At 38.0% G+C, this 14,454-nt stretch overlaps 1 protein-coding gene across 2 annotated transcripts in view; it reads right to left on the minus strand.

Moving 5' to 3' along the window:
- The window catches only part of ptprja (protein tyrosine phosphatase receptor type Ja), a 31,787-nt gene that overhangs the window by 6,201 nt on the left and 11,132 nt on the right, over nucleotides 1-14,454 (minus strand). The window contains exons 4-20 of one of the 2 annotated variants that reach the window (XM_026215521.1): nucleotides 10,657-10,917; nucleotides 10,292-10,561; nucleotides 9,904-10,164; nucleotides 9,236-9,487; nucleotides 8,817-9,074; nucleotides 8,054-8,305; nucleotides 6,976-7,242; nucleotides 6,609-6,872; nucleotides 5,943-6,206; nucleotides 5,578-5,844; nucleotides 4,084-4,347; nucleotides 3,719-3,985; nucleotides 1,800-2,054; nucleotides 1,299-1,556; nucleotides 1,071-1,214; nucleotides 460-646; nucleotides 147-265 (exon numbers count right to left, since the gene is read on the minus strand). In XM_026215521.1, coding sequence (XP_026071306.1) covers nucleotides 147-265; nucleotides 460-646; nucleotides 1,071-1,214; nucleotides 1,299-1,556; nucleotides 1,800-2,054; nucleotides 3,719-3,985; nucleotides 4,084-4,347; nucleotides 5,578-5,844; nucleotides 5,943-6,206; nucleotides 6,609-6,872; nucleotides 6,976-7,242; nucleotides 8,054-8,305; nucleotides 8,817-9,074; nucleotides 9,236-9,487; nucleotides 9,904-10,164; nucleotides 10,292-10,561; nucleotides 10,657-10,917 — 4,110 coding nt within the window. The remainder of the gene's footprint in view (nucleotides 1-146; nucleotides 266-459; nucleotides 647-1,070; nucleotides 1,215-1,298; nucleotides 1,557-1,799; nucleotides 2,055-3,718; nucleotides 3,986-4,083; nucleotides 4,348-5,577; nucleotides 5,845-5,942; nucleotides 6,207-6,608; nucleotides 6,873-6,975; nucleotides 7,243-8,053; nucleotides 8,306-8,816; nucleotides 9,075-9,235; nucleotides 9,488-9,903; nucleotides 10,165-10,291; nucleotides 10,562-10,656; nucleotides 10,918-14,454) is intronic. The other variant, XM_026215522.1, reaches the window with a different exon arrangement.

Here is a 14,454-nt window from a genome sequence, read left to right on the forward strand (position 1 = left end):
GCTTGTAAATCAGTAGGCTTTACATTTGATGTAAATGCTTCTGAAGTATTTAAGGTATTTTAATCACACATCAATAAAACTTTACTTTAAAAATGCTGGTGCATTTAAGAGCTTTAAATATTGAGAGAAAGTGTCCCAGTCTTTACCTGGGTTCTCAGGCAGTGTGATGGGACTTTGGTAAACCTCAGATATGGAGTAGTATGAATTAGACACATCCACTAAACTGTTGTTTATCTCCAGACGAGTGAAAGCAATGACAGCAAAACTGCAAAAGAAAGGCAAACACATAAAGGCATAATGCAGAAGACATAACAACCAACACAAACGATGGAGTTGTGCAAGGCACACCATTAGTAACAGAGCAGTAGTTCAGTCTAAAAAAACGTGACGCTGTTATAAAAGGTTTTAATATATGCTAAGCTGAAGTTAAAACAAAGTATGGGAAGTATATTCACTTACTTGTAACTGGCTTTGGCATTTAGTTCTCCATTTTTGTAACCATTCCATTCAGTTCCATCTCCAATCTGTACACTTGTAGACCCTGCTTTTTTGACAACAGCCAGGAATGTGCTGCACAGATTTAATTTCCAGGCACTGTAGGTGTTCAACAGGCATCGATCGAACTTTTTACTATTCTCTGAGCAATCTGCATGAAACAAAACCAAAATTTCATTATAATCCAATGAAATCCAATCCAATATATATAAATGTTTCTTGAGCACCGAATTAGCATATCAGAATGATTTCTAAAGGATCACGTGATACTAAAAAATGATGGCCACTAAAAAATTACCTTTGCTATCACAGGAATAAATTAAATTTTAAAATACATTCAAATAGAAATTGTCTTTTTAAAATAGTAATCATATTTCACAATATTAATGTTTTACTGTATTTTTGACCAAGTAAATGTAGCTTTGGTGAGCATTCATTTGAAAAAATCCTACCAACCCCAAACACTTAAATGATATTGAAAACTACCCAATTATTAAAAAGACTAATGACGAGGCATTTTGAGGAGTAAACTTTTACAAATGCAAATGGATGAATTTAGAGTTTATTTGACATACCAATAGTGCCGGAGTAGACAAGCACACCATAATACAGCACAGGACCGTTTGAGTCATTGAAAACATCCGACTGAAGAATCAAGGTAAACTTGTTGTACTGTAGCTCAGATACAATCACTGATGTTATTTGAGGAACAACTGGCCCTACAAACACACACACAGAAACAGGCAATGTGAAATGCACCCACATTCAAACACAAAATACAAAACAGAAGAAACGCTCCTTACTTGTGATTCCAGTCATACAGGCGATTGATTCCATCTCGCTTTTCTTCCCACAACCAAGTGTCCAGAGCATGACATTGTACAGAGTGTTAAACTTGAGTCCAGTGAAGGTGTGGTTTAGACTGAAGGTTTTTTCTGAGTTGGAGTTCAGCTTAACTTCAAAGCCCAGGTTTCCACCAAGAGGAGGGCTCCATGAAAGGGTTAGCATTGGTAAGGTTAAATTGGGACCTGTACAGGTCACATTCTTCACTGGAGCTGCATCTGCACATTAAAACACACCAATACATTATTACTTAAAAAAATAAAATAATTAACACATTTTAAACAATGTGTTTCTTGATTATTGTGTCAGTATTTTTAAAGTGGACATGTCTGTGTGAGCTGGAAAACTACACAATCAGCACAAGAAATAACAACTCGGCACTGAATGCTGCAAATGGCTTTTTTCATACTTACAGTTCTACTGTAAAATAATATATAACAGTATGTATAGTTTGTACTAACCTGTGCATGCTTGCAGCCACACGGCTTCTCCTTCTGTGTTGTCAGAAGTGCTACTCTGCACACTGATGTTATAGGGTGTTGAAGGCATCAGATTGTATATGGTCATGCTGTTATTTGTACTGGTTAAATTGTTCTCTACCTTCTCACTGTACACTCTAATTACATATTTCGGGACCCCTTCCACTTTTGCCCAAATAACAAAGATGTTTTTTGTTGATGTGGAACCAAGTTGTAGGTTTTGGACAGGATCAGGCTCTGAAAAAAGATGCGGAGGGAGAAGGATGAGGACTTTAGAGGAGGGCTCATATTTATTGTATGTTCATGAAAATGGCAACTCAGTCCAAAATTTTTTATTGTGCCATTATTTATTCATCCTCGTGTTGTTTCAAGCTTGCTCCTCGTGAAACACAGGAGATTAAGTTTGAAAGAATATCAAGGCTCCTTCTTAATAATAATTAAAGTGACTAGGGACTATGGAACCTCAAATCTATAAAATTACAATAATCATTGTAATCATAAAGTCATTATTTACTGACATGCAAGTGGTATGAACTTCTTTTTGAGCACATTTTGGAGCTTGACACTTCGAGTCCTCATTCACTCATTATATAGAAGAAAGGATGACTATTTTTTATTATTCATCTAGTGTTCCACTGAAGAGAAAAAAAACGTGTCAAAGTAAATGATAACTGTTACTTTTTAATCTGTGACTGAAACATTCCTTTTTATTTGCCCTTTGAGGATCAATGTACTTGCAAAATTTATTCAAATCTAATCCAATGTGTAAATAAAATATAACATAGACCTACACTACTATTCAAAAGTTTAGGGTGGTTAAAATTTTGTTCTGTTTTTGAAAAAAAAAATCACTTATGATTACCAAAGCTGCATTTATTTGATCAAAAATACAAGTCACAACATAGGCGGAGGGTGAACCAACACCAGCGTACAGGCAGCCAAATGTATTAAACATCATAAACCCATCTTTTTAGGCATCACGTAGACAAGCCCCTGTTTATGTGTGAGCCATAGCACGGAGTAGGCCATAGCCTAAAATACACATCCATAGGCATATATTAAAGGATGGTTAATATGTTATTATATTAATCAATGTAATATAATGTGCAACGAGTTGACTAGAAAAATCTTTATTCTGGAATTTTGGAATTCATTCAGCGAATGTGTGCCCTCAAAACTGATGAGTTTCAGTGAGGACTCATCTGAATCCTTTTGATTGGCCATTGCATTCCTAAGTTCAACAGAGTTGTGTGTGATTGGTTAAAATGCACAACCCTGTAAAAATGCCTAAAATGAAATAGGTGCAACATAAGCAGATCTTAATTTATTGCTGCAATCAATATTGTCTGTTCATTTTCACTTTATTAGCAACAGAAGTAATAGATTATATTTGTTTGTGCAGGGGCATTTTTATCAAATTTAAGTATAATTTTGCCCCAAGTCCCCATGGCCAGGGGATGCCTTACACACGGTCCGCCTATGAGTCACAACAATAATGTTGTGAGATATTAGTTTAATATGTGTATTTCTAAAATTAATTTAAATAAATAAATATATTTTCAAATGTAATTTATTCGCCTAATGACAGATTTCAGCAGCCATTAATTTCAGCAAAGAAAGATTTTTTTATCATTAATCGTTGAAAACAGTTGCTCTGTACTTGATATTTTTGTGGAAACTGTAACATTTTATTTTTCCGAATTCTTTGATGAATAAAAGGTTATAAACATATAGTTATAAACATCTTTAATCTTTTAAAAAATCTTTTTAATGTGCCGTTGCTCAATATTGTTGAATTAATTAATATCTATAAAAAATCTTAATGTGTATATCTTAGAAAATCATTTCAAAGTAACTTATCAGTTTTATAATTTTCCATTCCCCTGAAGTGTTGAACTTACTGGTGGTTACTTGAACTCTGATAGATTCACTCTGGAAACCCATCGGGCCTACAGTAGCCACAGAAACATTATAGGATGTTCCAGGTTGCAAGCCGTCCAAAAGGAAAGTGTTATTAGCAGTCAGATATTGACTGGTTTTAAAGCTCAACCAACAGGTCAGGGTGTAGTTGAAGCTGCCATCTGACATGTTCTCAGCTTCATCCCACTGAAACCACACTGAATGGTTGCTCGTCAACAAAATCGTAATCTTTCCCGGTCTGTTTGGATCTGCAACACAGACAATTAGAATCTAGAAACACTATGTATGTATTCTTACTAAGTCTGCCACATGATTTTCTAACTATGATTTAGAGTTGAGTACTCACAAGTTGCCATGTTTACTGAATGAGATGTTTCCCAGAAGGCTGCTTTGACAGTCGTGAGTGTGACTGTGAAGATAGTTGCTGCTTTTAGTTGACTGAAGGTGTAATTGCGTTCAGTGCTATTGAGAACTTTAGAGTTGCTCCATCCTTCTTCACTGCTGATGTTCAGAATGTACCTGTCTAGTCCACCAACAGGATGATCCCACGTCACCAAGAGTGATTGGTTAGAGCCTTGATTATCTAGTTGAGGAACCACTGTAGAGGGCTCTTTGGAGAAAAGAGAGACAGAGAGAGAGAAAAGCAGTGTCCTTTAAAGAGCAATAATTCGTTTGAAAAAAAAAGGGGATTTTTGTTTGCGTTTCCTTGTTGAGTGTTCAAGTTCAAACTACGTTTCTCTTACAGGTCTTGGCAATAATTTATATAAAGAGAAACATTTCTTATCATTATTTAACTGTTGAAAACAGTTGCTGTACTATTTAAAGGGGTTATATGATGTTGTTAAAAATAATATTATTTTGTGTATTTGGAGTAATAAAATGTGTTTATTTGGTTTAAGGTAAAAAAAAAAAAAAAAAAAAACATTATTTTCCACATACTGTACATTATTGTTTCTTCTTTATGCCCTCTGGGTGGTGGAGGGATGCTGAAAGACTAGAGAGAATGAAGGTAAGGCTGCTTTGATTATTTATAGTGGTTCTCTCTCGTGGTGGTTGGATAGATGATGTGATTACTGATGGTGAAATGGCCGCATTGATTATCTACGCATACTCCTCCCGAAATTTGTTAATAAAACATCACGTTGTAGGCTATTCTCACAGGAAACTGTCATTCTCTGTCATCCTTTTTAAAATGTGTTGCACACATATTTGGGTTGAACTGTTCTGGAACAAGTGTTGTAAATACAACTTATCCACTGATTTGTAGTTGTTTCCTCTTTTGGAAGACCAAACAAAGTAGTTTCACTTTCAAAATGAAACACACAGCATCTCTACAACAAGGCGGCAGCGGCAACAGAGAGAATAAAAGTTCTGCCTTCTTTCTTTGTGTGAACATTTGGGTGGTGTTATGCAAACATGCCCACATCGTGATGTAGAGGTGTGGGGGCGTGTTTAAACAGGTGTTTTTGGAGGGCATGGTTGACTGACTCATCAACTTTTATAAAAAATATCTCTTTGGGTTTAAGACTTTTGTCTTTGCAACGTTATAGATCTTCTTTATGCACCAAGAGCTTGTAACACTCCAAAGAGAAAGAAAAACTTGAAATTGCATTATATGAAAATTTAATATTTTTGTGAAAACTGTGACATTTTATTTTTCTAAATTCTTTGATGGATAAAAAGTTCAAAAGACATTATAAACATCTTTAATCTCACTTTTTAATGTGCCCTTGCTCAACATTGTTGAATAAAAAAATCTTAATGTGTATTTCTTGGAATATCATTTCAATGTAACTTATCAGTTTTATAATTTTCCATTCCCCTGAAGTGTTGAACTTACTGGTGGTTACTTGAACTCTGATAGATTCACTCTGGAAACCCATCGGGCCTACAGTAGCCACAGAAACATTATAGGATGTTCCAGGTTGCAAGCCGTCCAAAAGGAAAGTGTTATTAGCAGTCAGATATTGACTGGTTTTAAAGCTCAACCAACAGGTCAGGGTGTAGTTGAAGCTGCCATCTGACATGTTCTCAGCTTCATCCCACCGAAACCACACTGAATGGTTGCTCGTCAACAAAATCGTAATCTTTCCCGGTCTGTTTGGATCTGCAACACAGACAATTAGAATCTAGAAACATTATGTATGTATGCTTACTAAGTCTGCCACATGATTTTCTAACTATGATTTAGAGTTGAGTACTCACAAGTTGCCATGTTTACTGAATGAGATGTTTCCCAGAAGGCTGCTTTGACAGTCGTGAGTGTGACTGTGAAGATAGTTGCTGCTTTTAGTTGACTGAAGGTGTAATTGCGTTCAGTGCTATTGAGAACTTTAGAGCTGCTCCATCCTTCTTCACTGCTGATGTTCAGAATGTACCTGTCTAGTCCACCAACAGGATGATCCCACGTCACCAAGAGTGATTGGTTAGAGCCTTGATTATCTAGTTGAGGAACCACTGTAGAGGGCTCTTTGGAGAAAAGAGAGACAGAGAGAGAGAAAAGCAGTGTCCTTTAAAGAGCAATAGTTAGTTTGGATCAAAAAGGGGATTTGTGTTTGCATTTCCTTGTTGAGTGTTCAAGTTCAAACTACGTTTCTCTTACAGGTCTTGGCAATAATTTATATAAAGGCATAAAGAGCAGGATAAAAATATATATATTAACAGGTACATTTTTGGTTACTTTATATTTAGTACAATTACAATAATTCCACCAAATTAGACAAGAGAACAATAAACACAATATTCAAGTCACATATTGTAAGACACATTAGAAATACTCAGACACATTCATAATACTCCAGTATTGTCTTCCCAAAGTCAGTGGAGCGAACAGTATATTAGAAAGGGGTGGGCATGTGTCGGAGTACATACTTGTGAAGACAGAGATGTTCACTGGTTCTCCCAGAATGCCGTAGGCCAAACTATATAGACTGAACTGACACAGAGTGCCAGGCAGCAAGTCTGACACTATGATGTTTTCAGAGAAGGTCGACAAGTTCCTACTATTTTCTGTGCAGTTGGACACTAATACTTGGTAGGAAAAGCCATTGGGATACTCCTGAGGACGGGACCAGCTTAACTTCACAGCAGAAACATTCACAACATTGTATGTTACAGAGGAAACTGGAAACGGCTCTGTGAAACAAAAATACAAGTGACTGTAGAGCAGATGTGATAGCATGATTCATGTAGCAAATATATAAAGTACTGTGTTGTCATATGCAGTGTGGTTACTAACTAGTGCGGGCAGTTATGAACTGGAGATAAGACTTGGTGCCGCCAGCTGTCTGTGTGATAATGCTGATATTGTATTGACTAGCCGACTGCAGTGACAGTAGCTGTGCTCTGGTGTTATTTACAGTCTTCTGGTCAGCTGTGCCATTAGGGTGTGTGAAGGAGAGCAGGTAGGAGTAACCAGATTGCTGAACATCAAGCTGCCGCCAGCTCAAAGATATACTGGTCTCAGTATATTCATTCAATCTCACATCAGTTACGGCAGTAGGATCTGAAAACCAATCACAAAATTTCTCTAAATAACTGCATAGACTGCCAATGCAGCATACATTATTAAGTTCCAACATACAAGTTCCTTAAAGATACAGTTCACCCAAAAATGAAAATTATGTTATCATTTATTTACCCCTCAAGACTTTTATTCTTCTTTGGAACTCAAAAAATAAAAAAATAAAAACAGATTTAAATTAGCTTCATATACGGTAATTTTTGTCCTGTGCTATAAAAGTTGTCAAGCTTCAAAAAGTTAATAAAAACCATCATAAAAGTAATCCATATGAATCAAGCGGTGTAATCCAAGTCTTCTGAAAGGGAATGATTGATTTAACAGATTTAATTTAAGCTTTTCTTCACATATAAACTTTGATCAATACATACATAGAGTGCATCAAATTTGGTAAATGGAATCTCAACCATATTTGCTTGTCGTGTGAAAACCTCATTGCCTGCATGAAGCAAGCACAACCCTAAGTTAAATCTGTTCATAATATATATCCGGACATAATGAGAGAATATTCAAAATAGCTTTATTTGAGTTTCAAAGATGAACAAAGATCTTTGGAATGGCAGGTGAGTAAAAAATGTCTGAATTATAATTTTTGGGTGAACTATCGTCTTTTATAAAGAACTATTGATTTTAATTCAATAACAAAAATCCATATTCATCTGCAAACAGACATAACTTTCTATTTCAACAATGCAACATTACAAACATTTGGATTTGCAACCACCATATGAAATCAGATACCTGTCTACAGCAAGCCACTTGGAAAGAAAAAAAACTACAAATGTGCATTGCTTACTTGTATATGCAGTGAGATACTGAGGAGAGCTGAAATATCCCATTGCACCTACAGTCCTCACAGTGATGTTGTACTGGACACCTGCATCGAGCCCCGTCAGAGAGCTGTAGTTCTGACTGCAGTTCAGCGTGCTGTTGCTGTATGACAACTGGAAATAGTGTGATATGGAGCTCATGTTAAGTGGTCGAGCCCAGCTGATGTTCAGTGAATTTGTGCTTTGCATGGTCACAAACTCTCCAGGAGGAGTAGGCACTGGAATGACAACAATATAAATCAAAGCTGTGACACACAAAGGCATGGAGCATCACCTACAGACCATCATGTGACATTCTCATACACTCTTATGTTATAAAATTCTGAAATCTATTTTCATAAACGTTATAAACGCCTTATAAACATTTGCAGCTGTAACACAAACAGCTAATGTTGACTTCCTAATACCCAAAACTCCAAAAAGCCATTACTAACAGATATTGTGCAAAGGAATTAGGAAACTTACACAATTTCTGAAAACTGCACCAACTGTAAAGCCCTTTCTTTAAAAAGACACACTTTTAGTGTAATATGCTTGTTTAGAACAGATTAGTCAGCTCTTTGTTTCTGAAAGAGAATGTCTTACTTCCTTTTCTCACTCTTAACAGTCCATGCAAATAAATTCTGTGTGTGGTGATAGAACTGTGCAGATGGGGGGTTATTTCTGTCTAGTTCTCATACACAAATAATTCAAGTGTGTGTTTGTTTTAGGGTTTGTGAGGGGTCTTACAGGTGGCATTGGATACACTATCGCTGTCCTGCTTCATTGGTCCACTGATACTTGTCACAATGACATTGTACTGAGTTCCAGGTAGCAGGTCTGAGAACACAACGGTTGTCTCATTCGTTCGGTTTTCCATTTTTAAAACCGTTCCGTTCAACAGGATTTTGACGTTGTAGAGACTCACAATGCCATCAGGCGGTCTCCACTCCACTCTCATACTCTGAGTAGTGCTAACTGCAGAAATATTGGATGCTTTACCAAGCCCTGATAACACCAAATAAGAAGAAAGAAAAAGAGGGATACTATTAAACATCACAGACCGACAGACAAAACTGTAAGCAACACAGACAAAAGGTTATGATACAAAGCCATTGGGGTACAGTATAAAATGAAAAAGTGTTTGAGTAATATGAGAATTGTAATACCTGTAAATGCAGAGATGGCTACAGATTCAGAGCTCATGCCATTTGCTACAGTTTGCACAGTAAAGGTGTAGTTGTTCCCAGGGATCAGATTAATAACATTTGTGGTTTCATTGATGCTCGGTATCAATTGTTCTCCATTTACACTCACATTATACTGATATGAAGATTTGTAGTCACTCTGACGAGACCAGGCAAGGCTCATCTGAGTGGTGCCAACAGGAGAGGCTGTTAAATTAGTCACTGGCAGTGGCTCTGAAAGAGAATGCACACAATTATATTCTGCATTGACATATTAATGTGTGTGTATTAGAGCAAGCAAAGACTAAAGACCTTAGTCAAGGCAGTGGCCTATTTAAATTTAATTAAAAAAAAAATGGGATACAGTACAAATCTCTAATATCAACAAATAACCAATGGTGTACCAATATATTGTACATACGTAGCATTAGGCATAACTTATAAAGAATTTACAGTACCATTTATTGTATAGCCTATATTCAAATTTGTTTAGCTTATACAACACTTGCACACATACAGAGGTATCACAGCAGAGTAACATTAAAACATAAATGAATGTGCCCAATTATTTACACAAAACTTAAAAAAATAGTATTAAAACTATTTACTGTATGACAGTACATCTACAGTTTAGAGAGATTTAGACTCACTGGTATTACACTGTGTGAGCTGTGAGGGTCCAAATATGTAGGCAGTTATTATGAGTGCTCTGACGCTGCAATTATACTGAGTCCCAGGCTGCAACTGAGTAATCTGATAATTATTGGATGTGGTATTGAGAGTCTGATCAGGTGGAGAGATGTTGATAGTGTAGGAGAACAGGCTGAGGGTCCCTATAGGGGGTAGCCAGTTCAGATTGACTGAATTGGTGCCGACAGCCGAAACCGACAGATTTTGCACTGCATTAGGAGCTGTGGAAACACAAACATGCTTATGCAACCATACACCCTGTAAAAACAACAACTGTAGACTTAATTTGCAGTTTATACCATCAACAGCTTAGGTTAAATGCATGCTGTGCTGTGTGCTTTACAGTACCTGTATATGCAGTGAGATTCACAGAGGAGCTCCTGAGTTCTTTTACTCCAATGCTGACCACAGTGATGTCGTACTGACTGCCGGGTAATAAATTTGTAAGCGTTGCGTTTAAAGAATTGGTATGATTCAAAGTTAGGTTGACTCCTGACTGGTTAGATCTATATGACACTTCATAGCACACTGCATCCATTGATAAGGGTTTCAACCACAGCAAAGAAATAGATACATTTGTCTGACCACTCACTCGGACCGCTTCAGGTGGGTTAGGCCCTAAGGGGAAATATCACAGATGCAGATGTAATAAATGGATTGAGGTCGTGTTTGATGTTATGGTGACAAGATGGAAAGTGTGACATCTGACTTACTAGTGGCAACCAGCACTATGTTAGAGGTGTTCTTCAGGACTCCACTGATGGTGGTCACAGTGAGGTTATAAACACGGCCTGCCATGAGGTTACTGATGACTGAAGTGTTGGTGAAGGTGGTAAAGTTGAGGGTTGTGTTCAGCTCGGCACCAGACACGTTCACAATATATGAGTCCACATGACCAAGAGGGACTGGCCAACCCACAGTCAAACTACTGTTACTGGAATTCAGCAGAGTGATATTCTCTACTTGTGCTGGACCTACACACAGGTAATCAGACCTTCATTAATATACATACACGACTGTTCAAAATGTGTTTAAAGAACGTTTGCATGAACTGATCAACAGTAAAGACATTTATATTGTTACAAAATATATATTTTTTTATTTCAAAGACTTCCTCTTCTGCATCACGGATTCACAAAAAAAAGCAGCACACATATTTTCAACACTGATAATAAGAAATGTTTTTTAGCTGCAAATCAGCATATTAAAATGATTTCTGAACTATCATCTGACACTGAAGACTGGAGTAATGGCTGCTGAAAATCCAGCTTTGCATCACAGAAATAAATACATTTAAAAAATATTTTAAATGTTAATAAAATTGAAAATATTACAGTTTTATTGTTTTTTGTGATTAAATAAATGCAGCCTTGGGTGAACATTAGAGAATCTTACATTTAAAAAGTCTTAATGACCCCAAACTTTTGAACAGTAATGCAAAAGTAATGTAAACTCCACAATACAATAAAGACACCTTAAACCTCCCTATTCTCTTCTGCCTACAGTACTTGTGTTTTGGGATATTTCATCAGCACGCCCTTCAGTGAGGTTATCAGAGGCCACTGAGGTGACTCTGAAGGTGTATTTAAAGCCTGGTGCAAGTTGTGAGATTTGTATGGAGGTTTGGTTAGTTGTGAGAAGCAGGTCTACACCCCCAAGCTACTCTATAATAGAGGCTGATGCCATTTGGAAGTATCCAGCTTAGGTTCACTGAGCTCACAGTGATGGAGTGCACAGACAGGTTACTAACAGGCTCAGGGCCTGTCAGCGAAAGAGAAAGGATATGGATATGTGTGAGTGTGAGAAAGTGGACATGGACACCCATTTGCTCCATTATTTACTTCCGTGATAATACCGAGATGTTTAACATAACATTTATGCTGCATTTTGCCATACAAAAAAGTGGATAGCTACCAAAAACTGTCAAGCTAAAAAAGGAAATGTTTTCAAATTGAATTTGTACGTGCATATCTTCCAATATGTTTGTAGCAGTCAGTTGTGTCACATGCAAGATGCACAAGTGATATGTGACAGTTTCAACAGAGGGGAAAATGTCAACATTTCTAAAGTTTGGTTGATTTATCACACAAAGATATCATAATGTATGATTTGGTAACACTTTCAATGAAGCCTGTATTTATAATACATTATAAGGGTATTCTTAAGACATTATAATGAATGCATAATGCATTACAAAAAAAATGTATAATATGTTGTATCATCAAACTTTCCTGAAGATGGTACTCCTCTGGTACTGCTTGGTGACTTCAACATCCACCTAGATCAGTGGTTTTCAACCTGTGGTCCGCGGCCCACTAGGTATTGCAGGTGGGCCGCCAATTATTTTCTGTTCATTTCCAGTCCATTCTAGGGCTGTGCGATTAAAAGAAAACGTCCTAAAATCACGATTTGAGCGTGCGTGATTTCTAAATCGCTTTATACCACAATTTTCCGCGGCCCTGACCTCCCATCCGATCCCATCAGAATGCATTGCGCCTAGCGCGAGAACAGAGACTGGGCATATGCCTAACTCCAGGTTCACACTGTCTGTGATGCGCCTTTTTTCTGAGCCAATGTTGACGGATCAGAGCGTTCTCACTGCGGTAAAAGGCTAGAAATAAAAACGTGCGATAATTAATGTCTAACACATGAGCATAGAGTGAATTTGTTAGTGAACAGGATGCAGTTTAAGTGAGAGGAGACACGTTTTAAGTGTGCACACTCTCTCCTCGCAAAGCAGTGTGTATCTGAGCAAGCAGTACTGGTTTTGTGACAGAGCAAAGGAAATCTGCTGCGAACAGATAGATTCGCACTCGTGCATTATTTTAATGTGCTTTCGCGTTATATTTATGCGCTCTCACTGCTGACCGCATACACTGCAAACACCTGAGGCACCGCTACAATTAATGAGCTCTATGAACAATGCATGGCAAAAAGGAAAAAAAAGTCCCTGTATACAGGATTTTTTTTTTTTTTTTTGCCACAAAAATTTTTTTACATCTTCACTATAGTGATAATTTTGACTTATGTCTGTTCTAGAGATGACTTTTTGATAAAGCTCTGATTGGTTTTCTTTTGGAAATATGTTTCAAATTAATCCTGAATGCATTTATGACTGTAAAAGCATATCGATGTGTGTCACAATTGCAAAATTGATAAAAAAAAATCGCAATAGTTTTTTTTTTTGGTCCATATCGCACAGCCCTAGTTTATTCAATAAATACAGTTTAAAATCTAGCTTCTGAGTACTAAGTTATTAACCCAACAATAGCGGGGTCAGTTAATTTTTTTGAAGTGGGCCGCGCAAACATATGTGTTTGGTTGTGTGGGCCGCGAGTTGAAAAAGGTTGGGAACCACTGACCTAGATAAACCCCAGGATGCTGACTTCAAAACTCTGCTCACCTCATTTGATCTCAAGCTAGTATCTACTACAGCGACTCACAAATCAGGCAACCAACTGGACCTCATCTACACGTGCTGTTGCTCTGTGGACCACTCTTCAGTTGCTCCACTGCACACCTCAGACCACTTCCTCATTACTGCTAACCTAGCACTTACTCCTGAAGTGCCTCACACTCCAATGCAGGTCACCTTTCGACGGAACCTACCTACGCTCACTCTCTCCATCTCGCCTATCTTCTGTGGTTTCATCCTCACTTCCTGCACTCTCTCAGTTTTCTGCTCTGGACACGAACAGCGCTACGGACACTCTTTGCTCCACTTTAACATCTTGCTTGGACAACTTTTGCCCACTGTTGTCTAGACCAGCACGCACCACCCCATCTGCCCCCTGGCTGTCCGAGGTTCTCCGTGAACATTGCTCTAAACTAAGGGCTGCAGAGAGGAAATGGCAGAAATCAAGAAACTCTACCGACCTCAGTGTGTATCAGTCTCTCCTCTCTTCCTTCTCTGCAAATGTCTTCATGGTTAAAACATCCTACTACCACAACAAAATTAACAGCTGTTGTGATGCTCGGACACTCTTCAAGACTTTCTCTTCTCTTCTTAATCCGCCGCCACCACCTTCTCCATCGACTCTGTTCAACCAGCTTTCTATGTTCCTTGTACAGAACAACCTCCTGGACAGCAACCAATCTGGCCTCAAAAGTGGCCACTCAACTGAGACTGCTCTGCTCTCGGTTACTGAAGCCCTGCGACTAGCAAGAGCAGCTTCAAAATCCTCGGTACTCATCTTATTGGACCTGTCTGCTGCTTTTGACCCTGTTAATCTTCATCACAACTTCTCTATACAGCTGGGCTCATCAACCATTACTCCTTCGAGGACAGCCAGAAACCTAGGAGTTGTGATGGATCATCAGTTAAGCTTCACAGACCACATTGCCACAACGACCCGGTCCTGCAGGTTTGCCTTATACAACATTAGAGAGATTAGACCCTTCCTGTCAGAGCAAGCAACCCAACTTCTTGTCCAAGCTCTTGTTGTCTCCAGACTGGACTATTGTAATGCTCTCCTGGCGGGCCTTCCTGCATGTACTGTCAAGTCTCTGCA

Source organism: Carassius auratus, chromosome 32, assembly GCF_003368295.1.
Source record: "Carassius auratus strain Wakin chromosome 32, ASM336829v1, whole genome shotgun sequence".
Classification (NCBI taxonomy): Eukaryota; Metazoa; Chordata; class Actinopteri; order Cypriniformes; family Cyprinidae; genus Carassius; species Carassius auratus.